The 24950-nt window shown below is 39.9% G+C and overlaps 1 protein-coding gene across 3 annotated transcripts in view; it reads right to left on the reverse strand.

Moving 5' to 3' along the window:
• The window catches only part of MARCHF6 (membrane associated ring-CH-type finger 6), a 75452-nt gene that overhangs the window by 46770 nt on the left and 3732 nt on the right, over window positions 1-24950 (reverse strand). For 2 of the 3 annotated variants that reach the window (XM_030332537.1, XM_030332520.1), the window contains exons 1-5: window positions 9981-10026; window positions 9108-9204; window positions 8246-8319; window positions 5504-5647; window positions 724-796 (exon numbers count right to left, since the gene is read on the reverse strand). In XM_030332537.1, the coding sequence (XP_030188397.1) occupies window positions 724-796; window positions 5504-5647; window positions 8246-8319; window positions 9108-9204; window positions 9981-10011 (419 nt within the window). In that variant the 5' untranslated portion in view covers window positions 10012-10026. Of the gene's footprint in view, window positions 1-723; window positions 797-5503; window positions 5648-8245; window positions 8320-9107; window positions 9207-9980; window positions 10027-24950 lie in introns of those variants that run through there. The other variant, XM_030332528.1, reaches the window with a different exon arrangement.

Below are 24950 nucleotides of genomic sequence, written 5' to 3' on the forward strand. Positions count from 1 at the left end.
AAATACAGCTTGCTCTCTCCTTTTGCCCAGTGACTTATTTTTATGGTAATATACTCTGAATACTCTTGTTCACAGAAGGGTTTGATACTGTTCTCTGTTCTCACTGACATAAGGATCAGGAACCTAAGGTCAACTGGGTACAAAAGATTTGGCAAATATAGGTGCAATTTTGGCAGGCTGAATATTCTAGTGATCCTGACACAGTTAATCATTTACAGCATTTCTAATTCGGACATCAGTAATAAAACACACGTCTTTCCCCCAAAAAACGCTATTACGATGCTTGATGTCAAATTAAGACACAGTAAAACAATGACCACGAACAAGTTTTTTTAGGGTCCATATTCTAATAATCACAAGAAACATTTAAAAAATAAATTTGTATTCAAATGCCTCTGTCATTAAAAACACATGTTTAAATGAACTCTCAGCATAGGAACACAGCAGCATAGATCTCACATTGCATGAGCCTATTTAAGAGGTGCCCCCCCCCGCCCCCCGGTTACAAAACAGTCCTTTAAAACATATCTGTTTTTAAACAAACATGTACGCGTTATCAGCCACTTCTTCTGTACCTGTAACTGTCAGACTAAGACACATAAGTTACTTTTTGTCCTCGGAACAAAAGGAATTTTCAAATTGTAAGAAACATAAATGTGTGCAGGAAAAACGAGCACTCTCTGTGCTGTGCAGCCTTCCAGCTTCACAAGGTTCAGTACTCACGTGGACAGCATGTCCAGTGGCAGTGTCAGTAGTGAGCTCACGGAGCCAGTAAACAAGCACTTGTAGATACGGCCTAGCAAAAAGAGCAAGACAGCATGTGGTTATAACGCTCACCATGAACTCAGGGCCTCGATTAAACAGCGGTAAAGTGAAAGCCACTGAAATATTTAGTCTTTGCAAGGCTGTCTTACTACATTTAACACTATACTAGGCAATACGATACAATACTACATCAAAAAAACCCAACACGGTGAATTAAGCATAAAAATAGTGAGTCAACATCACACACTAATGTTGAGAGCTTAGATTCTCTATAGACTGACTTGTTTCTATTGAATGAGCTTAGATGTTTGAAAAGGAAAAAAATCTACATTAAAGACCTCCAAATTACAACACAGAGAATTTTTTTGAACTGAGAATGCTAAAATTCATGGAGTCTGCTCACAAAAATAAAAGGTTTCAGTTCCAAGGGTATACAATTTGAAATTAAGAGGACTTTCCAGAAGAGTAAAGGTTCTAATAACATGAATAGCAAACTAACAACCAATTTTGAAACAACACAGACTAAGGGTCTGGCCATGAAGGGAAAAAAAGATCAAGTGTGGGTGAACGCACCGCCATCCCCTCATCCTCTTACTCAGAAAAGTCAAGAACAGAAATGGGGCCCATGAGGAAACAGCCGAGATTTTCCTTCTAACCAGAACTTGTATATTAGTTTAAGCACTCCCTATGGCCTTGTATCAAAAATTTTCAGTGACCTCAACGGCTGTTTTCAAAAGCCAAATCGAAATGAAAAGGTAGGAAAAGATTTCTGTAATAGAAATGACTTCTATACATTTATAAAATATTCCAAGCAAGTATGGTTTTAACAAAGTAAAACTGACAACAGACCAAATGTCTGTAGATAAGAAAATGGATTCATAAATTACAGGTGTCCTCAGTGCAGAGTGCTATGCATCCATTAAAAACTAAGGTAGCTCAACAAGTTCTCACATGGAAAGGTCCCAGGGTACACTGCTAACTTAAAAAAGTTAGACTAAAAAAAAAAAAAAAAAAAAAAAAAGTTACAGGCCATGTATTTGTGGCAGAACTTAAATTCTGAGTATGAGTGTGTGCGTGTGTGCGTAACAAGTGAGAACAGAGATTCAGCTTGTTGACTGTATTATGTAAATTCTTTAAGTCCCTACTTAATTTATTACTTGATCTACTGCTTTTAGAGAGGTTAGTCTTCCACTTGACTATGAACACTTTACATACTTCGAAGTCCTGTTCTCTGGTGCATAAAAGTTCTTCAATTTTATTTGCTTGGTAGCCTATGCATTTTACTCATACAAAATAAATGCTTTTTACCCATTAAAGTGTTTCATCTTGAATGACATCTGGCTGATTAATGCTGTTCCTTTGTTTTGTCAGCATTTGCTGACATCCCTCTAGCATTAGCCTGGGCTGCTCTGTACTTATCTCTTACAGTGAATCACTTTTCTCTGTACAGAACCATAAGCCCCTATCTTGCAATAGATAAATCTAAAGTCTTAGGATCACAGAAGTTGCAACCTTACCCCTTCCTCTCTTACTTCCCTCCCTCTACCCTCTCTCCCTGTCTTTCCTGTCTTTTGTTAGATTTTCCAAATATCTGCTGTTTCCTACTCCCGCTCCCCAGGATAAAAACTCAATCCCACTTCTACTCTTCTGGCACTCAGTTTTAAGTTTCATTTTGTTACTTCTTATTAGGGTAAAATTTACGTGAATCTTAAGTATGTGTCTGGGTGAATTTTTATATATGTACATATAGCCAAGAAACTACCACCCAGATCAAGATATTCAGCATTTCTAGCTCCGCGGAAGGCTCCTCAATCCCCTTCCCAGTTGGAATCTCCAGCAAAAGGTAGCTGCTAGTTTGATCTCTATCACCATAGATCAATTTGGCCTACTTTAAATTTTTTTTTTTAATGCTTATTTATTTTCAAGAGAGAGATACAGAGCGCAAGTGGGAGAGGGGCAGAGAGAAAAGGAGACACAGAATCTGAAGCTGGCTTCAGGCTCCAAGCTGTCAGTACAGAGCCCAACACGGGGCTTGAACTCACCAACTGTGAGATCATGACCTGAGCCAAGTCAGATGCTCAACCAACTGAGCCATCCAGGCACCCCCAATTTGGCCTACTTTAAAATTTCACATAAATGCAATCCACACTCTTTTGTGCCTCGCTTCTTTCTCTCAGAGTAAAATTCATCCATGTTATTCCGCATCACAATAATCACCTATTTTTTCACTGCTAAGTAGTATTCCATTGTATAGATAAACCACAATGCGTGCACTCTACTGTTGATAGGTATTTGGTTAGTTCCAGTGAACTCCTATTAGCAAAGCTGCTGTGATCATTCTTACACATGTCTTTTAGAAGACACAGGCTGTAGTTTCTGTAAGCTATATTCCCAGAAATGGAACTTCAGGCTGGATCATAGGTATTTATAATATTTAGCATCTGTCAGGTATTGCCACACAGTTTTCTGAAGTAGTTACACCATATATATTCCCTCCACCAACAAAGGCATGTTCCGGATGCTCCACACCCTAAGAAACATTTGGCACTGTCTTGTATTTTAGTTTCAGCCATTTTGCGGAGTATGTAGCAGTTATCTTCTTGTGCATTTCCCTGATGACTAATGATGCTGAGCAGCTTTTTGTGTGTTCACTGGCTACTTAGATCATCTTCTTTCCAGAAACACCTGTTCAAATCTTTTGTCTACTTTTTATTTGGGGTGTCTGCCTTTTTCTTACTGACTTTTAGGAGTTCCCTACATACTGTAGATACAAGTCCTTTGTTTGAAGTATGTATTGCAAATATCTTCTCTCTGTGGCTTGCCTTTCTCAAAGGTATCTAAGCATGAATAAAAGTTCTCAATTTCACTGAAGTCCAATTTATTCAGTATTTTCTTTTATGGTTTTTCTCCCATGTTTTTTTTTTTTTAGAAGTCTTTTGATTGTAACATGCACATTCAAGATTATGATCCAACTCAAATTAATTTTTGTGTCAGGTGTAAGATAATGACATGGTTCATTTTTCATCTGGCCAGCCAGGTGATGCTGTACCATATATTGAAAGGATCAGCTTTCTTCCACTGAACAGCAGTGGTACCTCTGTTGTGATTCAGGTGATGATGCAGATGTGAGTCTAGTTCTGGGCTCTATTTGCTTACCTCTATTATTTTTAATATGCAGTCACACTATATTTTCCTATCTGTATCTAGAGCACCCACAGTCCCCTCACAAATAAAAATTACCAATCACTATAGATTAAAATTGCTGGTTAGCTGTGAGAAGCACTTGTTTCTTTTTCTTCGTAGCTCATGCCTTTCTGATTTCTTACTCATTTTGGTGAAGTATGTCCTCAAATGCTTTCTTCATAAATAGTCTGAGGTGGCAAGCTTTTCGTGCCTTTGCACTGACTGAAATGTCTGCATTTTGTCCCTTCACCTGAGAATAATTTATGGGTAGATTTCCGGTTCAAAAATTCTGTCAAAATCTGAAGTCTCTGCTGTCTTCTGGCATTCAAAGCTGCTGATTTTAAGTCTAATGCCAGTCTGATTTTCACTACTTTGTAGGACAATCTGAAAATGGACTATCTACCATCCTATTCAGCCCTGGAAGACCAGAATGTCTAGGTTTATGAGTCTCTGTCCTTTATCATGGTCAGCGGTCTTTCAATCGAAAAGAGGCTGGTCATTTCCTCATGTCCAGTATCTCTTTCACCTTTTCAAAGTACTTACTAGACAGATTGTGAAACAACTGGATACAGCCTTTACCTCCTGATTTTTCCCCTCATACTTGCAACTTCTTGTCTCTGAGTTCCATCCTAGAGAACTCCTTGCTCAATCTCCTAGTTCACCACCTCACTCTTCAACAATACTTATTCTGCTATTTGATGTATCCCCAAAGACTTTCATCTTCATGCATGATCAAGTGTATTTTATTCTAAAGAGAAACGACGATATGAATTATGCTTATTTAAAAATCTCATTTGCATCTAATTCCAAAGAATCATATCTGCACACTCTGGAACCATATGCTAGCTAACCTTCTGCATGTCTTTAAAAACAAAAAACAGGGGCACCTGGGTGGCTCAGTCGGTTAAATGTCAGACTTTGGCTTGGGTTGTGATTTTTGTAGTTCACATGCTTGAGACCTGCATCGGGCTCACTGCTGTCAGCACGGAGCCCACTTTGGACCCTCTGTCCCCCCCCCCGCCCCTTCCCTGCTTGTGCATGAACACACACACGCTCTCTCAAAAATGAGTAAACATTTAAATAATAAACACACAAAAAAGTAAAAACACAAAAGGGATCAATTAAGGGTTAGTATACCAACCTCTAGAAAACCTCCTATATCTTGAAAGATAAGCCTCCCAATTATTCAGGACTATAATAATAGATACATGAGTTGTCTTTTAAAAGAGGGAGAAAACCTCAAAATAGTCCATCTTCTGCAATCTTTGAAATTTCTAATATACTTCAGAGAATAAAAATCATGGTCCTTCCAATTATAATTTGCTTTTGCTTCTTCAACTCTTTCATGAACCTTCATTATTAGCCTCTGTATGCTGTGTTTGTCTTTCCCACATTCATTTGATAAAATGATCTGTTGATAACAGTTCTTAATTTAGGTGGATGTTTTCTAAGCGAGGCTTTCCAAATACATGAAATTATAATATCAAATAATTAAACACCATTTGAACACAAATATGATTTAAATTACTCCAACCACGGAGAAGTGAATACTCACATGCTGTAAGAGGAACAACTCCCAACCATGCAAAGGCCACAAGTGTATAATGAAACCAGTATCGTATTGCAGTGCCAATACTTGTAACCAGTCCGGCAAATATGTCTTGGATTGGAAGCCGTGAAGGCATATCTGGAGAATAAACTAGAAGAGAAGAAAAAGTACATAGTTTCATGAAGATTTAAAAATAGCTTAATTCATAAATATAAAATAGGCATGTAGTGCTAGCTTAACTTTCAATCTTTGTATTGCACTTATTTTTTCCTATTAAAAAAGGGAATCAAACAGTCACAATGATACCACATTTACCCAGAACTCATTTGAGAGAGCAAATCACGTGTTAAATGCAGAAGCCAACAAAAAAGGCTTCCGTGCAGGAGAAAAGATTCAAGAGAAGTTCATATTCCCTCAGTCACTACCATGAACTTCATGCATAGCTAATTTATACATATTTTAGCATTCAAACAATATGTTTTCCCAAATTAAAGATCAGATAAAGCAAACAGGAGCAAAAGGTGAAGCTGTTGGCATGTTAAAGAAAACCCTCCTAAGTCAAAACCACAATTAAGACATCACCTTATATCTGTCAAAGGGCTATTATGAAAAAGACAAGGAATAATACGCGTTGGCGAGGATGTGGAGAAAAAGGAACCCTCGTGCACTATGGGTGTGAGAATGTAAATTGGCACAGCCACTGTGGAAAATAGTATGGAGATTCCTCAAAAAATTAAAAACATATAGCATCATACAATCCAGGATTTTCCACTACTGGGTATTCACCCAAGGAAAACAAAAACACTAACTCGAAAAGATATACGCACCCTTATATTTATTGCAGTATTACTTACAATAGCCAAGATATGGAAGCAACCCACCAAGTGTCCACTGGTAGATGAATGGATAAAGAAAACACACACACACACACAGGAATATTGCTCAGCCATGAAAAATAATAAGATCCTGCCATTTGTGACAGCAAAGATGGACTTAGAAGGTATTATACTAAGTGAAATAAGTAAGTAAAATACAAATGCCATATGATTTTACTCATATATGCAATCTAAAAAACAAAACAAATAAATAAACAAAAAAGCAGTAACAGACCCATAAGTAGAGAGAACAAACTGGTGGTTGCCAAAGGGGAAAGGGGAGGGGGGCAAAATGGGTGAAGGACAGTGGGAGGTATGGGCTTCCAGTTACGGAATAAGTCACGGGGATGAAAAGTATAGCAGAGGGAATAGAGTCAATGGTACAATAATACCACTGTATGGTGAAAGTTGGGTAGCTACACTTGTGGTGAGCACAACATAACAGAGTTGTGGAATCACTATGCTGTACATCAGAACTAATCTAACACTGTGTCTCAACTATACACCAATTTAAAAAAAAAGGAAGAAAGAACCCTCCTCCCAAATACAAGCCTGAAACATAGCACTCAAAAAGTACAATCCACAGTAAAGTCATTTCATGTGGAAGCAAACACCCCGCTGATGTCTGTTAGCCAACTGCCTCTCCCCAATTTCAGCACAATAACTAATATTCCAAACAGTAAATTCAGATCTCCCCACCTCTCTGTAAAATCTGGTTCAACACACTCAGAGGAAGGTTTGGCCATGTTTTAGAAAGATCTCTTTATTTTTTCTAAATGTTTATTTTTTTTTTTTTAATTTTTTTTTTTTTAATTTTTTTTTTTCAACGTTTATTTATTTTTGGGACAGAGAGAGACAGAGCATGAACGGGGGAGGGGCAGAGAGAGAGGGAGACACAGAATCGGAAACAGGCTCCAGGCTCTGAGCCATCAGCCCAGAGCCTGACGCGGGGCCCGAACTCCAGGACCGCGAGATCGTGACCTGAGCTGAAGTCGGACGCTTAACCGACTGCGCCACCCAGGCGCCCCCTAAATGTTTATTTTTGAGTGAGTGAGTGAGTGAGTGAGTGAGAGAGAGAGGGAGGTGAGCAGAGAAACAGAGAATCCCAAGCAGGCTTCAGGCTCTGTGCTGTCTGCACAGAGCCCAATGCGAGGCTTGATCTCACAAACTGCGAGACCACGGCCCTAGCTAAAATTAAGAGCTGAACACCCAACCAACTGAATTGCCCAGATGCCCCTAAAGTTATTGTTTTTAAAAGGAATCCTTATTGTTCAGAGATACATACTAAAATATGTACCAATGAAAATAAATGAGATTTCCTTTAAAAAGGATAGGGAGGTGGGGAACAAGAACACAGGTAAGAAATATCATGTAAAGGCCATGATTTGAAAATGAGTCAAACTAAGAGATATGAACAGGGGGCTTATTATACCTTTTTTTAATGTTTGAATTTGTCCATAATAAAAAATTAAAAAATAAACAAAAAAGGAACATCTCACAAATTAAATCACTCTTTCTCACATACACATGCATTTGTGTGTTGAAAGCTGACATGTAGTTTTAAAAAAGATTTTCCTGGGGCGCCTGGGTGGCTCAGCCAGTTAAGCGTCCGACTTCGGCTCAAGTCATGATCTCATGGCTAGTGAGTCTGAGCCCCGCACTGGGCTCTGTGATGACAGCTCAGAGCCTGAAGCCTGCTTTGGATTCTGTTCTCCCTCTCTTTGCCTCTCTCCTGCTCACGCTCTCTCAAAAATAAATAAACATTTAAAAAAACATTTTTTTAATATTTTCCCAAAATTTTATACTTTTATTAAATACCTTTATGTGACCAGTTATAACCCCAAAACGCAATGCAAACTTCTAAAGAACTTACTTGGTGTGAAAGCAAATCTGTGCTTGCATAATTCACAGTATTCTTTTCGACTGTGTTTCAGCCACTGAACTAAGCTGCAATCAAAAATACATTAATAAGCATAGTACTTACAGCAAAGAAACTTTAAGGTTTCACTGAAAGCCAACATTCTATTTTATTAAAATTTTATATATCATAGAGCTTTTACAATTCTGACAGGTTCATATTTATAACATTTTTTAGCTTTTTATAACTTCATGCTGACAGTCCAAAACTATAACAAATAAAAATATGTATTTCTATTACTAAAAAAGTTCAATTAACTAAATTGTAATCTCCTCAAAGCTAGCCTTGAATATAAAAGAATCTCCAAGCATCAACATCAGTTCTAACGCTGGTCTGATAATATTGTTACCCTAGGCAGCTAGGTCTGAATCCTGGTTGTCACTAAGTGGTTGGCTGAGTGACCTAGAAAAAGGTACTTAACCTTTCCATGCTCGTTTCCTCATCCGCATAATAATAAAAATATCCCACCTCATGGTTCTAAGAATTAAATGAATTGTGTACAAGCACTGAGTACCACCGGGCACAAAGCACTGCATGAACGTAAGCTATTATCACAACAAGTAGAATCCGAAAACCTCCATACTGCCAATGAACAAAATAAGCTTTCTGTGGCAGAAATAAACAGGTACTCACACGCACCTGGAAAACAATACCCAAATGACAGGGTATGGTAATTATGAATATAGGTAATTTCCAAATTTTCAGAATAAAATTTTTAAAAAATAATTATAGAGAAAGTTCACTGAAATAATCCCCTTTATTATATAAATGACAACACTGAAGCTCAGACATAAAATTTTCTGTAAGGGTGACTCACCATTCTTGATGGATGAACTTAATACTGCCGGTACATACACAAGGATGATAAAGAGGTTTCTCAGGTGTTCCTTCTGACCGACACACTCTACATATGTCTGTGAACGAAAAAGATAAATTGAATTATCTTTCATTATAACTTAAAAAAAAAACAACAGAACACTTGGCATCCGACTTCAGCTCCGGTCACGATCTTACGGTTCATGGGTTCGAGCCCCGCGTTGGGCTCTGGGCTAACAGCTCAGAGCCTGGAGCCTGCTTCAGAGTCTGTCTCCCTCTCTCTCTCTCTCTCTCTCTCTCTCTCTCTCTGCCCCTCCCCCACTCACGCTCTGTCTCCCTCTCTCTCAAAAATAAACTTAGGAAAAAAAAAAAACACGCAACCTCAAAGCAAAAATACTGTGTTAAAGCAAGAATCTGTCAGCAGCAGAGATGTAAAAGTGTGACTGTGATAATAAGTATATTCAAAGCTAAAAAATTCCCTAATACATAGAAAGGTGAATTGCCCTTTTGATAAGAACTATTCTCCTAAAACTGCACTCTTCTGTAACTAACAAACGTTAAATAGAAATATGCAAAATCAGGTCACCACTGGTGTCCTAAGAGTTTTAAACTACAATCCCAACAGTTTCAAGTCCTAAGTCCGGTCCTAACAGTTTAAACTCCACAAAAAACGTATCCAAGGACTTGACACAGTAACAACAGCGGGCAGCATAGGAGACACCCCTTTAGCTTCACATCACACCATCAGAGGTCTAAGGACATGCACACACACACGATCAGGGTGAGGGGGCACCCCAAAACCACAAAGGTGCCAGGCCAGAGAGAGGCAAGCTAGAAGTCACCTTAAGCAAAAGCCGCCAGAGCCCTGGACTACCTGGTCGGCAGACCTTCACCTGGCCCCACATGGCTCAGAGCACATCTGTCCGTCTTCTTGCCTGGGGCGGCCCCTGGGGTGCAGAGGAAGCGCCTCACGCGAGCAATCTTCCCGGCTCCGTAACGCTCCCTCTGCAAGACCACCTATGGAAATTTGGCCGCAACTTTTATTTAGACCATCTTCTCTGAGATCTTCAGGGCCAAGTGCCCACCCCAAGTGGTCGATCTGAAAGGCGACAGGCAGTGTGTACTAGGGGCAGGGACTAAGGCAAACTTTCGACCTACTTTCTCACAGGGAATTTCTCGTGAATGGGGAGTAACTACAATCCAAGCCCGTTATTAATGCATTTAACCAGTCCCCAGCACCCGTGGGACTAGGCTGCACATGAGCTAAGCAGTGTGGTAGTTGGTCCCCAACATTAAAAAGCACCGTGTTGCTCAATCTCGAGTGGCTGAATGCCACTTACCAAATACGAGAGATTCTGAGGACTCAGGCTGGCTAACTGTTCAGCACGCTAATACCCCTGGTTATCAATAAGCCAGACAAATCACTGCCAACACAGAAAGGGCATATACCACCACCCGTGGAAGAGCTTTTGCCGTGCCGATTCTGTCTGCACAGGAGCCGGGAGGGGTTGTCCAGGTTGAGTCAAATCAAGCACACACTCAGGGTTGTGCCTTTCAGCTTCAGCTTCGGAACCACACCCTCCAGCTACCACCACTCAAAGGACTTTGGTTTCCTGGAAGCAGCCTGTGGGGTCATGAGAACAATGCTGGCGATGTGCATCTGTTTACAGCCAGAACTGCACTGGGTACACGGATCCAAAGCCTCCTCAAACCTCCCACTTTCACCTTCATCCTTGATTAACGAAAACATCTTTGGCAAAAGTTTTCACTCTGGTCCGTCTTGCACCATTCTAAGACTTTGGGCTCTTGCGACAATAGGAATGTTCCAACAATTCTGCCCAATCAGCCACTGCAAAGTTCTGACACAAACAAAATAGAACCACACTAGAATTCCATGATTCCCGGGGCTGTATCCTGGCAGCTCAAGTCTGCTTTGAGTACTCTAATTTTCTCCAAACATACACTTCAGCCTAGGGAAACTAGGCTAAGAGCCAGGAGCTCACTAGAGGCAGGGGGTGGGGACCTGCAAGGACCCTGCGGTAGACCCACAGGGAAGCAGGAGATCCAATATCACACGAACATTTTAAGTACACCGAATTCGGTATCTGCACTGAAGCTGGGATTACTGCAGCTGTCAGCACCAGACTTGCCCTGCGACGGATCCTCCTCAAAGGATTTAAAATGGACTCATTCCAACTATAGGACCTCAAAAGAGACCAGTGTTGTTTTTCATCACTGCTCTCCCTGGTCGCAAGCAGGTCATCTGTGCATCTGTGGTCTTTCTTGGTTGGGGTATCTGACCATCAAGCTACATTTATGGTATTTGACCATCAAGCTACATTTATGGTACCAAGTCTGGATTCCTGGTCGTGATGGTCGCCACTAAAGGCACTGGGACTTCTACCTAAAGTAGTTGACAGGTCCAAGAGACAGGCAACCAATCTGGGTTATCTAGAATCACCAGAGATGCTGGTGCCTATGGGCATCGATTAGTTCCACGATTATCAGAATTATCCAGGTATGAGCAGAATAAGCACTCAAAGCCATATGGAACATGACCACACCAGGCCACAAGCGCTAGGATGCCCGTGGATCGACTTTAGAGATAGGCATGTGCTACAGAGGGATTAATCAGGTAGGGTGGTTTGGGTGCAAATGTGGGTGAGCCAATGCAGACCCGAGGCAAAGCAGTCCCACCTCACCCTGTCTCTGCAGGCAGCTCTCAGGCAGTTGCAGAAGTAGGGCACAGCAGCAAAAGTGTGGCACGGAGTGTAATGCCATCAGGACACAGTGTAAAGGAAAGCAGCGGCAATACTGCTGCACCCACACAAATAAGGGTAGTTATGTCACCCTCCAGAAACAAGGTGACTGAGTAAGGAGTGCCTTTGTGGGCACACTGCTGCCAACAGGATGCAGTGACAACGGGGAAGGGATACTCATGTGTGTGCCAACAGTTGATGCCACTGGGCTCATCCTGCAATGGGGACCAGCCCCACAAGGACGGAGCAGCCCCCATGTGGCACGAGGAAGCTATAGGGAGGACCGTGTATTGGCCAGATTGGGTGGGGCTCCTGAAAAGGAGCTGTAGCTCTGCGTTGACAGCGTGCAGCCTGCTTGAGAGTCTCTCTTTCCCTCTCTGCCCCTTCCCAGTTCACTTTCTCTCAAAATAAAAACTTAAAAAAATGTAAAATAAAATGTGATAAAACTTTCACTGGCTATATCTTCATCAGGGGAAGAAAGCAGAGTAACATTTAAAAAATATGTCTCAACATTCCTAAAAGCCTATTTCTGTGCACCAACAACCCAATTCTAATTTAAAAACCATTTATTCTAAATGACTTTAATATGGAACTTGGTCCAAAAAATATTACAAATCTCTTCTGCAGTACTGACCCTTTGTTTTCCCACATCATGAAGATGTGACTAAGTTTCGTTCAAAAGCACCTCATGTATAAATATTACCCTAAATGGAAAGGTGAAGATTGTTGGTATAAACTAGAATGGTGATAAGCCCTAGCTATAAAATACTTGTAAGGCCAACATTTGGCAGTTTAGCAGTCCCCAATCCCTGATTAGACTGTGTCATGGGCATAGCCACACCTTATTAGGGAACTGGAAGCTGGGAAAAGCTGCCAACAAAGGCTGCACCTGCTCTCACTCTATATCCTCAATTAAATTTCCTTATCCAGTCTGTGTGTGGACTAGGAAGGAATGGAAGCTTCTTCCCTGTCAATCCGTGTTCCAGTAAAAAAATCTGAAACAAGGCATAGGTATACAGAGCTAAACATTTTTTCTGGAAGGATACATAAGAATGAAGTCATTAGGAAAATGCAGTGAAAATCACAGTAAGATGGTGACGGCTGCACAACAATTAAATGTGACTATATTTAATTCCAGTGAACTGTACACTTAAAAATGATTAGAATGGTAAATTTTGTTATGCATATTTTACTACAAAAAAATTTAAATCACAGTAAGATACCACTACATACCGATTAAAATGACAAAAAGGAAAAAAAAATAAAACATTTTTACCATATGACCCAGCAATCCCATTCCTAGGTACTTAATAAAATGAAAATTTATGTTTGCATAAAGACCCACATGAATTTGTACAATGGCTTCATTCATAATTTCCCCTAACTGGAAACAACCAATCCAAGCATTCCGCAATTGGAGAACAGATAAACTGTGGTACATCTGATATTCTTTTCTTTTTTTTTTTTTTTTTATTTTTTTTTTTTTTTCAACGTTTATTTATTTTTGGGACAGAGAGAGACAGAGCATGAACGGGGGAGGGGCAGAGAGAGAGGGAGACACAGAATCGGAAACAGGCTCCAGGCTCTGAGCCATCAGCTCAGAGCCTGACGCGGGGCTCGAACTCACGGACCGCGAGATCGTGACCTGGCTGAAGTCGGACGCTTAACCGACTGCGCCACCCAGGCGCCCCCTGATATTCTTTTCTACAACAGAATACTATTAAGCAATAAAAAGGAATGAAATAATGATATATACAACAATGTAAATAAATCTCAAATTAATTATATGTTAAGCAAAAGAAGCCAGACTGAAAAAAGCTCCATACTATATTATTCCATTTATGACATTCTAGAAAAGGTAAAACTAGAGACAGAAACACATCAGTGGTTGCCAGGGTCTCTGGGGATGGGACTGCCCAAAAAAGGGAACAGGAGTATTTTGAGAAGTGGCTGAACTATTCCATACCTTGAATGTGCTAGCTACATGACTGTCTGCATTTGTCAAAAACTCATGGACATTACCACTGATAAATGGATAAAGATGTGCTGTAGGGGCGCATGAGTGGCTCAGTCTGTCGGGCAACTGACTCTTAATTTTGGCTCAGGTCATAATCTCATGGTTTGTGGGTTCGGGCCCTGCGTGGGGTCTGCAATGACAGCGGAGCCTGCTTGGGATTCCCTCCCTCCCTCCCTCCCTCTCTCTCTCTCTCTCTCTCTCCCCCTCAAAAATAAATAAACATTAAAAAAAAAGAGAGACATGTTATATACACATACAATGATTGTTATTCAGCCATAAAAAAGAATGAAATCTTGCCATTTGCAACATATGAATGGATCCAGAGAGATTATAGCTAAGTGAAAAAGTCAGAGAAAAACACATACCATATGATTTAACTCACATGTGGAATTTAAGAAACAAAACAAATGAATAAAGAAAAAAAGAGAGAGACAAACCAAAGACAGCCTCTTAACTACAGAGAATAAACAGGTGGCTACCAGAGGGGAGGTAGGTGGGAGGATGGGTGTTAGGTGAAGGGGATTAACAGTACACTTATCATGATGAGCACTAATATAGGAACCGGTGAATCATTATATTGTATACCTGAAACTAATATAACACTGTATGTTAACTACACTGGAATTAAAAAACTACACACTGACCCAGACCAAAAAAAAAAAAAAAACAACAAAAACACAAACAAAAACAAAAAACCCCATGAACATTAAATAGTAAGGTAAATTAAAGTATCGTTTAAATACCTTAATTGAAGAACAAATGGGAAAGGGTAATGACATGAAAAAAAGTTACTGTTCCCTCACTCAAATGTAGTCTGATGAAGTTGCATACTGAAACGTATCCCAACATGCACATTAATTTCATCCAGTCAGACAGGAACTAATGCCATTAGGGACTGTGGAAATCATCAGCACTGGACATTAAATATCTCTGGCATTCCACTTTCTGGATAAATAATAGGACTGCCCTCCCTGCCACTCTGAAATTAGAAATGAAATACAAGCTAGAGTGATGTGTACCACTTCTGGGTAGAAAACTCTAGGAGCTAACGAACACAACTCACCACACTGCATTTTCCTGCCTTAATGACTGTGGAAGCACACTAACATGGAGCTTCCAGCAATCTAGGTTTCCACATGACCACAGGTACCAGGGGCATCTCTCCTCAGCCTGTACCAGACATGATGCTCAGGGAGAAAGAAATCTCTGTCGCTTTAAGCTGCCGTGACTTCTGAGTTGCGCCTAAGACATAAATTAGCCTATCCTGTTTCAGAAAGGGTCTTAGCAGCTTCGGGGGCAGGGGGGAGCAACTAAAACACAACTACCACCAACACAGAAAGTCAAAGAAAGACTAACCTGTTTTGTATACTAAAATCAATCACACCACCCAACGCCTCAACAGAATAATATGGCCAAGGTTATAAGACAATAAAGTCTGCATAAGGCACAGCCTGAGGCCTTTTAGTAAAACTGAAATAATAAAGTTCTGTGGTAGAACAAGGCTCCCACCGGATTTACATGCAGCAAAACTACAAACCCTGTCAGGCCAAAGTAAAAACATCGCATTTTACTTGTTAGGAATGCAAACCTGCTTAGAAACAGTGAAGAGAAACTCTTCCTGCCTTTTTTTCCCCCCTTCCCTCTCCCCAGGCTCTTCCCGCTTTTCAAAAATAAATTTCTTCTGTTTAATCGTGTGGCAACTTTTGTGGCTTTATCTGAATACCTAATATCTTCACAAAAGCATACCTTTTAATAGCACAGAGCCTAGCTCAATAAATATAAAGGTGCGTTTTTTTGTTTTTTTACTGAAAAACTTCAAATCCTTAGTAACTGAGTATGGAGATGGCCCAGGAAATGAGAGGGAGGGAGAAAAGAACAACCAGTAAGAAGAGTAGGTTACCAAGTTGGAGTCAGCTGTGGAAGTCAACACCCATATTGGTTTGGCCCATCCCATCAATTTTTCTAGCCAATAATCCAGTTCACCAAATGTATCCTAAGCACCTACTACAGAAAAAAGAAGAGCTTTGGGTAGATGTCATTATTTTTAGGCCATCATCTACCTTGAATGTTTTTCCACATAAGATTTTAAAATGTTTGCACAATCCTTCAGGTAATCAACTAATGATAACTCAAAAAGCAAAGGGTTGGTAAATTATTAAAAGATTTCATTTTCCAGAACAAGTTTACATTTACAGAAAATCTGAGAAGACAGCGCAGTGTTCTCATACGCACAGCACCTAGTGCCACGTTTTTAACACCTTACATTAGGACGGTACTTTTGTTTGAATCTAATGAACTAATATTCACACATTATCATAAACTAAAATCAACAGTTCATTCAGATTTCCTTTCTCTGCACCAAATATCCTTTTTTTTGTTGTTGTTGTTCCAAAATCCACCTGACGTTTATTTAGCTGCCATGTCTCCTTAGCTTGGCTAAGAGTTTCTCTCGGCTCTGGCAGTTTCTTAGGCTTTCCTTGTTCTGATGACTTTGGTTGTTTTAAGGAGTATTGGGTAGGTATGTTGTAGGATGTCTTTTTCAGAATGTCTCATGTTATGCTCATGATTAGAATATGGGGCTATAGGTCTGAGGGAAGAAAATCACATAGGCAAAGTGCCATTTTCATCACATCATATTAAGGGTATATACCATTAACATGAATTATGATTGTTAATGTTGGCCTTGAGTCATTTGGCTGAAGTAACAAAGGATTTTTAATATCTGATTACCAATAAAATTTTACAATTAGTAGCTATGATCACAGTAGGCAAATATTAATATAGGATTGAAAAATATTACTCAAAATGTCAGTGAATAACCTACATACCCAAAACCAGGGGAATGGGCATATTAAATTGTGGTACATTCACTACATGGAATATAGAAAAATGCAAAATGTTAAGTAAACAAAACAGGAATAAAAACTGAAATAAAATACACACTGTACTTCCTACTAGGTAAAAATATCAGAATAGCCTAAAAGAGAAAATACAAAAACAAAACAAAACAAAAAAAAAACCCAACATAGCCATTATAATTGGTTAGATGAGAACACTGGTGATTTTCTTGCCTTCCTTCCCCAAAGTTTCTAGTGCTTCACTGCCACTCTCTACCTGGAAAAGTTTGCCTATAAAAAAATGTACATAATTAGGCCTTGCAAGCACAGGATTCAAAATCCTAATTCTACATATACCCCAAGGTTTAGTTATTTTCTCTCTCCAGATTACTTACTACAAATATGAACATTCACCTGCACTGTTGCTCTTGGAAGCCTGAAAACCACATTTTTTTGGCTTCTTTGCTGACTAGGCTTGAGTTGCATTCGGTCAACAAGAAGCACTTTTGCCGGAAAAGGTAAAGCCATTTCCTACTACTGGCTCTAAAAACAGCAGTGGCAGGCAGCTACCTGCAGGTGCTGCGGACTCCTGCAGTAGTTAGAGATCCTGGTGGTGATTCTGCCAGCAGCACAGGCAGTGGCTCCAATGGCTTTGGGAGGGGTGGGCCAGGTATCAACGCATTCCCTCTCAGCTCCAGATTCGTTCTTCAGTACCCGTCCAGTGGTAAGAGAATGAATCCTTAAGCCTTTCTTTACACAAACATGTCAGTACACGGTGCTGGAGGGACAAGGCAAGAAGAAGGAAGTGGTTTTCCGGCTCCTGCTGCACTGTCAGTAGGTCTGTTATAATGTCTACCTTTTCACAATCCTACTGGTAAGAAGAACCCAATACACTCCAGGCCTTGTACCTAACAATGGTATCCAACTTCCTCCGCATGCCCATCCATCAACTCTGGCTTGCCTGCACCCTGGAGGGTTGCTCCCTGCTTGCCCAGAAACTGCAGAGCAGCTCTGAACAACTCCACATTTCTCCAATGTCTGAACCACAGACGTGAGGGGGGCCCCACCAATTCAGAATGTGTCCCTACTTGGATAGACTCCCTCTTGCCCAACGTACCCTTTACAGTATGCTTTACACCTTTATAGCTACGCTCTTACTGTAGCTTAACAATTCTTTCAACTTCCTCTGGCTAAATTACTGTGTGTTTTCTGTCTCCTCACTAGACCAAGACTGCAAAAAACAAACAACAAAAAAAAAACAGAAAAAAAAGAAAAAGAAGATTTAAAAAACCAAGTGGAAGGTTAGAATTGGAAAAATACAGGGAGTGTGGGCTCATCATCCTGGACTTGAGCTCGACAGCAATGGCTACCACAAGAAACAGCACTTGTACAATTCTTTGGACTCGCCAGCTGGACTAGCTGTTCTTTCCTTCCATGGGACATCATGTTGTTTTTTGAAACATCATGTTCACCATGGGTAAAAAAACTGAGAAACCAAAAACAAAACAGTTATTCAGGTCTAAGTATTCGGCAGACATTTTATCACAAAAGAATCAAGTGAGCCCAGGAGTGAAGGAAAACAACTAACGATATTTACTGCCAATGATAAAAATCAAACTTTCAGACAAAAATTATGATTTTAGAAAACCTGTACCCGTCACAACGAGCATAACAGCCTCTCTAATACCTAAAAGGCTTTTCAAGACGAGCTAGGTGGTGACGTTAGTGAATGGCAGCTTTTCTACTACCATTTGGAAGATATGCAGAACTCAGCGACTACCTACCAAAAGATCAGTACATCATGCTACAAAACCATGCATGAGTAAAAAAACAACCCAATAGATTCTTAAAAATAGCTTTATTGAGGAATGAGTGACATTCAATAAAATGCGCTTAAATATCACTTGGTACACTTGACAATGATAAAACGGTCACCACAACTGAAATAAGGTATCCATCACCACCAAAATTAACTCAACTTCCTTGATAATCTCACTGTCCCACTCTCCTCTCCGCCCCATTCCTAAGCAAGTACCTATCTGCATTCCAGTACTTCGGATTAACTTGCATTCTCTAGAGTTTTACGTAAGTGGCACATACCCTGGCTTCTTCTTTCACTCATCCTAATTATTTTGAGATTCATCTATGTTGTTACGTGTATCAAAAGTTCATTTCTTTTTAGCACAGACTAGTATTCCACTGTATGGATGTGTCACAATTTGTTTATCCATTCGTCTGTTGATGGGCATTTGGGCTAGTGCAAGTTTTGGGATTTTACAAATAAAACTGCTATGTACGTGCACATACGAGTTTGTAGGCATTCATTTCTCCTAGTAAACCCTAGGAGTGCTATGGCTGGATCGTGTGTTAAGTGCATGTTTAACTTTCTAAGAAACCGCTACACTGATTTTCAAAGTGGCCGTACCAATTTTACATTCCCACCAGCAGTACACGAAAGCGCCGGTTGTTCCACATTCTCACCAACACTTGGTATGGTCGTCCTTTACAATTTCATCCTTTCTAACAGGTACACAATAGAGATATCTCATCGTAGTCTTCTTTTGTTAACAGCTTTATTGAAATACACAAATTATAAAGCTCAACAACTTAAAGTATTCAATCTGATGGTTTTTAATTTATGTACAGAGTTATGCAACCATTACCACAATCTAGTTTTTTAACAACTTCATCATCCCAAAAAGAAACCTTGTAACAATATATTAACAGTCACTCCTCATTCTTTGTCTTTATATAGATTTGCCTATTGGGGATATTTCACACAATTTGAATCGTATGAAATGTGGTGTTTCAGGACTAGCTTCTTTCACCTAGCATAATGTTTATGAGGTTCAGCCAAGTTGTAATACATACCAGTATCTCATTCCTTTGTATTTCCAAATATTCCATTTTATAGATCTACCACATTTACTTATCCATTCATCAGATAATAGACAAACGGAATTGTGACATTTTTAATCCTCTTGGGTATATACCTAGGAATGGAATTGGCAGCTCAGTTTAACTTTTTGAGGTTAATTAGCCACACTATATACATTCTCACCAGAAATGAATGGAAGCTGCAATTTCTCCACAATCCCAACAACACTGATTATCCGTCCCTTTTGATTACACTCATTGCTGTGGGTGTGAATTCTTTCACTGTCATCTTGATTTGCATGTACCTAACGACCAGTGATGCTCTGCATCTTTTTATATGCTTACTAGCCATGTGCATATATCCTCTGTGAAGTTTCCAAAATCTTTGGGCCATCTCTTAAACTGGGTCATTTGTGGGGCGCCTGGATGGCTCAATTGGCTAAGTGTCTGACTTTGGCTCAGGTCAAGATCTCGAAGTTGGCAAGTTCGAGCCCCTCATCAGGCTCTGTGCTGACAGCTGAGTCTGCAGCCTTCTGATTCTGTGTCTCCCTCTCTCTCTCCCCTCCCCCATTCACACTCAGTATCTCTGAAAAATAAACATTAAAAAAAATTTTTTTTTAATTGGGTCATTTGTTTTCTTCTTAATTGAGTTTTGAGAGTTTCTTATATACTCCAGTAAGTCCTTTTATCAGATATATGTTTTGCAAACATTTTCTGTGGCATGTCCTCATTCTCTAAATAGTGATGAATTTTGATGCCATCCAATTTAACAATTTCTTCTTTTAGGGATCATGCTTTTAGTGTTGTACCTAAGAAATCTTAGCAGACTAACCCAAGATCACAAAGATTTTCTCCTATGTTCTTCTAAAACTTCACAGTTAGGTTTTTCATTTAGATCTACATCCCTTTGGGCTAATTCTGGTACATGGTCCAAGGAATGCCTCAAACTTCATTTTCTGCTTTGGACAGTCAATTATTCCAGCACCATTTGTTGAAAAAACTATACTTTCTCCACCGAAATGCTTTTGTATCTTTTTTCTTTTCCTTTTTTTTTTTGGGGGGGGGGGGGGAGAGAAAGAGAGTAAGGAAGTTAAGCAGGGCAGAGGGGAAGAGGGAGAGAGAGAATCCCAAGCAGGCTCCAGGCTCAGCACAGAGCCCGACACAGGGCTCGATCCCATGACCCTGAGACCATGACCTGAGCCAGACGCTCAACAGATGGAGCCACCAGGCACCCCTGCTTTTGTATCTGGATTAGTCAAAAATCAATTGTCCATATACGTATGAGTCTATTCCTGGACTATCCTGAGCCATCAGACCAATGGATTTTAATTTAAGTTGATTTAATTTTAAAAGGTGATATATATGTTTTCAGATGTAATACTGCTTAAAGAAACTACTACTTGTCAACTTTTGGCATAGTATCAAAGGATATCAAAAATTACCTGAAAATATACCTCCCTTTTCAAATTACCTGCGTGAAGCCGAATTTTCTTCATACACTTTAACCAAAACATATGGCAAGAGGAACTACAGAGGCAGAGATGTGAATCCAATTGTCTTGTAAGAATCCAGGCATAAAAGAGATTGGCAAAAAATTCAAACAATGATACTCTTCTCACCGAGGTTTTTGTCTTGGAAAATACATTTATCATAAAGTTATTTTTGTTAACATGTATTGTATTTAAAAGTTCTGTTTTCATTTCTAATAGAGTAAAAGAATACCCCTATATAAACAAAAGTCCTGGGGCACCTGGGTGGCTCAGTCGGTTGAGCGTCCAACTTCAGCTCAGGTCACGATCTCGCGGTCCGTGAGTTCGAGCCCCGCGTCAGGCTCTGGGCTGATGGCTCAGAGCCTGGAGCCTGCTTCCGATTCTGTGTCTCCCTCTCTCTCTGCCCCTCCCCCGCTCATGCTCTGCCTCTCTCTGTCTCAAAATAAATACATGTTAATAAAAAAATTAAAAATAAAAAATAAATAAACAAAAGTCCTATGGGTCCTCAGTATTTAAAGTGTAAAAGGAAGGGCACCTGGGTGGTTCAGTCAGTTAGCGTTCAACTCTTGATTTCGCTCAGGTCATGATTCCAGGTCATGGGATTGAGCCTCTGCTTAAGATTCCTCTCTCTCACGGGGCACCTGGATGGCTCAGTCGATTAAGCGTCTGACTTCGGCTCCGGTCATGATCTCGAAGTTCACAAGTTCGAGCCCGGCATCAGGCTCTGTGCTGACAGCTCAGAGCCTACAGCCTGCTTCTGATTCTGTGTCTCCTTCTCTCTCTAACCTTCCCTGCTTGTGCTCTTGCTCCCTCTCTCTCCTCTCTCTCAAAAATACATAAAAACATTAAAACACACACATACACTCTCTCTCTCTGTCCCTCTCTCCTGATCACTCTCTCTAAAATTAAAAAAAAAAAAAAAAAAGTGTAAAGGAATCCTAAGTCCAATGGTCTACAAACTTCCATTTAATAAAAGTGCCTCTGAGGAACTTTGAAATGGCTAAGAATGGGGGAATTCAATATTTGATAAATGGGGAAGAAAGAGACAAGGAACCTCCAAATCTTCTATCTCAAAAGTGCTATAATAGAATTACACACCAAAAATACTAAATTTGATTGTATACAAATCATACCTTATTAACCTATCAGTACAGAATACACAAGTGGAAGCAGGGAAGTGAGAGAGAAAAGTAAAAAAGACATTGTAATTAAGTTCAGTTATAAGAAATAAGTGTACAGAAAATGTTCCATGTCTTCCAAGCCTTCAAGAATTTATGCCTGTTATGGACTCAATTGTGTTGTTTCCACCAGCTCTACCAAAATTCATAAACTGACATCCTAATACCTAGAACCTCAGAATGACTGTATTTCTAGACAGGGTATTTAAGGAGATAATTAAGTTAAAAAAATAAAGATCATTCGGATGGGCCCTAAGTCAACATGAGTGGTGCCTCTGTAAAAACAAGATTAGGGCACAAACATGCAAAGAGAGAAAACCATACAGAAGGCACAAGAAGACACAAATCTGCAAGCAAGGAGAGAAGCCTCAGAAGAAACCAGCCCTGCAGACACCTTGGTATCAAACTTCTGGTCTCCAGAACTGTGAGAAAATAACCCTCTATTAAGTCACCCAGTCTGTGATCCTTTGTTATGGCACCTGTTGAAAATACAATATCCAAAACTGAATTCGTCTCTTCCCATTCAGAGCTAATGAAACTACACCAGAAATCATTCTTAAATCTTCCTTCCTATATCACCTCATCAATCACTATTTTCTATTAATTCTACCCTGATCTGTTTCTTCTTTCTCATTCTTTCCATTTCCACTGCCTGAATTTAAACCCCTATATAATATCTTGCCCAGCCCACTGCAATAGCATTCTAAAAATATAGTCTGAATTAATCAGTTTTCCCTTGGGGTCTTACTTCCTGTTACCTTTTTAAGAACACTCTCCATTCTACCGTATTATACTAAAAATAAGCAATCTTCATGTCCTTACAGGAGAGAAGTAAAGCCCAACTAAAATAAGCCTGGTCTGAAGAGGATACCCAGGTAGTTCACATTAATCACTCACAGCATTCCAGCCCAGAAGATATTCTAGTTCAACAATGGAGGAAACAACTTTTGGGATGTCTGCCCTGAATCGAGAATGGACACTGACAGCCATGACTTTTATTCTTTTCCTTTTTATTGAACTATAACTGACATATAACATACTTTTGAGTGTATGACATATTCAATATATGTAACATGTGAAATGACCACAGTAACTCTAGTTAAGTCCATCACTACACGTAATTTTTTTCTGTGATAAGAACTTTTAAGATCTACTCTGTTAACAACTTTCACATATATAACATAGTACTGACTATTGTTATGGGGCTGTATACTACATCTCCAGGACTTGTAACTGCTGGTTTGTAGCTTTTGGCATGATTTTTACTTTTCCGTCATCTTTCCCACCATCACACAGCCACCTGGATCATGGGTAGGCACCTGATCCCACACGGGCCAATCAGATTCTAGCTCCCAGAATTTGGATTTAAGATTAAGTTGATGAGGAAAGAGATCTATTCACGGAAATAGCCATGGACACAATGGCAAGACAATTTATGCCTCACCTCTGCTCAAAACCCTCCTATCTCACAACAGTAGAAGTAAAGTCCTACATACCCGTTCTGCTTCTACACTGGTCCCATGATCTCTGACCTCATATTTTACTTACTCTTCCCCCAACTCATTCACTCCACTGTAGCTACACTGGTCTCCTGACACACTCCCATCTTAGAGAGTTCACACTGGCTATTCTCTCTGCCTAGAATTCTCTGTGCACAGAGTATCTGCGTATCCAACTCCCTCTCTTTGCTCCTTCTCAGTGAGGCCTTCCTTCACTGCCATAGTTAACACTGAAATCCCGTCCTCCCACCCTGGCACACACCTTATTCCCTCCAGATTTACTCTTCTCCACACATTTATAACCTTCCAGCTATGCCATATATTTTCTGTCATCCCTTCCTCTCCTACCAAGCCAAAAGCAAGAATGTAAACTCTATGAAATGAGGGATTTTGTCTATTTTGTTCTCTGCCTAGCCCAAGCACATAAAATAGTGCCTGGCTTCTAACAGGTTGCTCAAATAAACATTGTCAAATAAGCGCATGTCTGCTTGGTGATAAGCCTGCCAATGCAGTGAAAGCTGATCTGTGGTGAGAAGAATGAAGCAGACTTGTCTGGAAGCAGAGATGAAAGACCATGCGGTTCTAGAAAGATGGTAACTAGCTGTCTGGTTCTGACAACTTCCCATACTTCTAACTCCTTTCTTCCAAATCTATGTCATCTCAGTTTTTGCCATAGTAAATATATAACACGATCGACTGCAATACACTTTCAAATTTATACCCTCCCAATGTTTCACAAAGCATATAAAATAATTGCTTGGCATTCCATAAACAAATTGCTTATAAGATTTTGAACTGTGTTCTGCTAGCGTAAGTAGTAATTTAGCAAAATAAAAAAAATCGGGTCTGTATCACTGGACCGAAAATGATAACAATGTATTTAGTATCTTTATGAGGGTTTCATACATCAATACTTGCTTCCAACATCCATTCCAACAGTGTGGTGTTTTTCCTTTTAAGAAATGTATATCCTTGAGGGGCCGTGTCAGTTAAGTGTGCAACTTGGGCTCTGTCATGATCTCATGGGTTCATGAATTCGAGCCCTGTATCAGGCTCTCTGATGTCAGCGTGGACACTGCTTTGGATACTCTGTGCCCCTTCTCTTCTCTCTCTGCCCCTCCCCCGCTGGTTCTCTCTCTCTAAATAAACATTTTTTTTTTTAATGTATATCCTTGAGCAAAAGACAT

Source organism: Lynx canadensis, chromosome A1 (assembly GCF_007474595.2).
Source record: "Lynx canadensis isolate LIC74 chromosome A1, mLynCan4.pri.v2, whole genome shotgun sequence".
Taxonomy (NCBI): Eukaryota; Metazoa; Chordata; class Mammalia; order Carnivora; family Felidae; genus Lynx; species Lynx canadensis.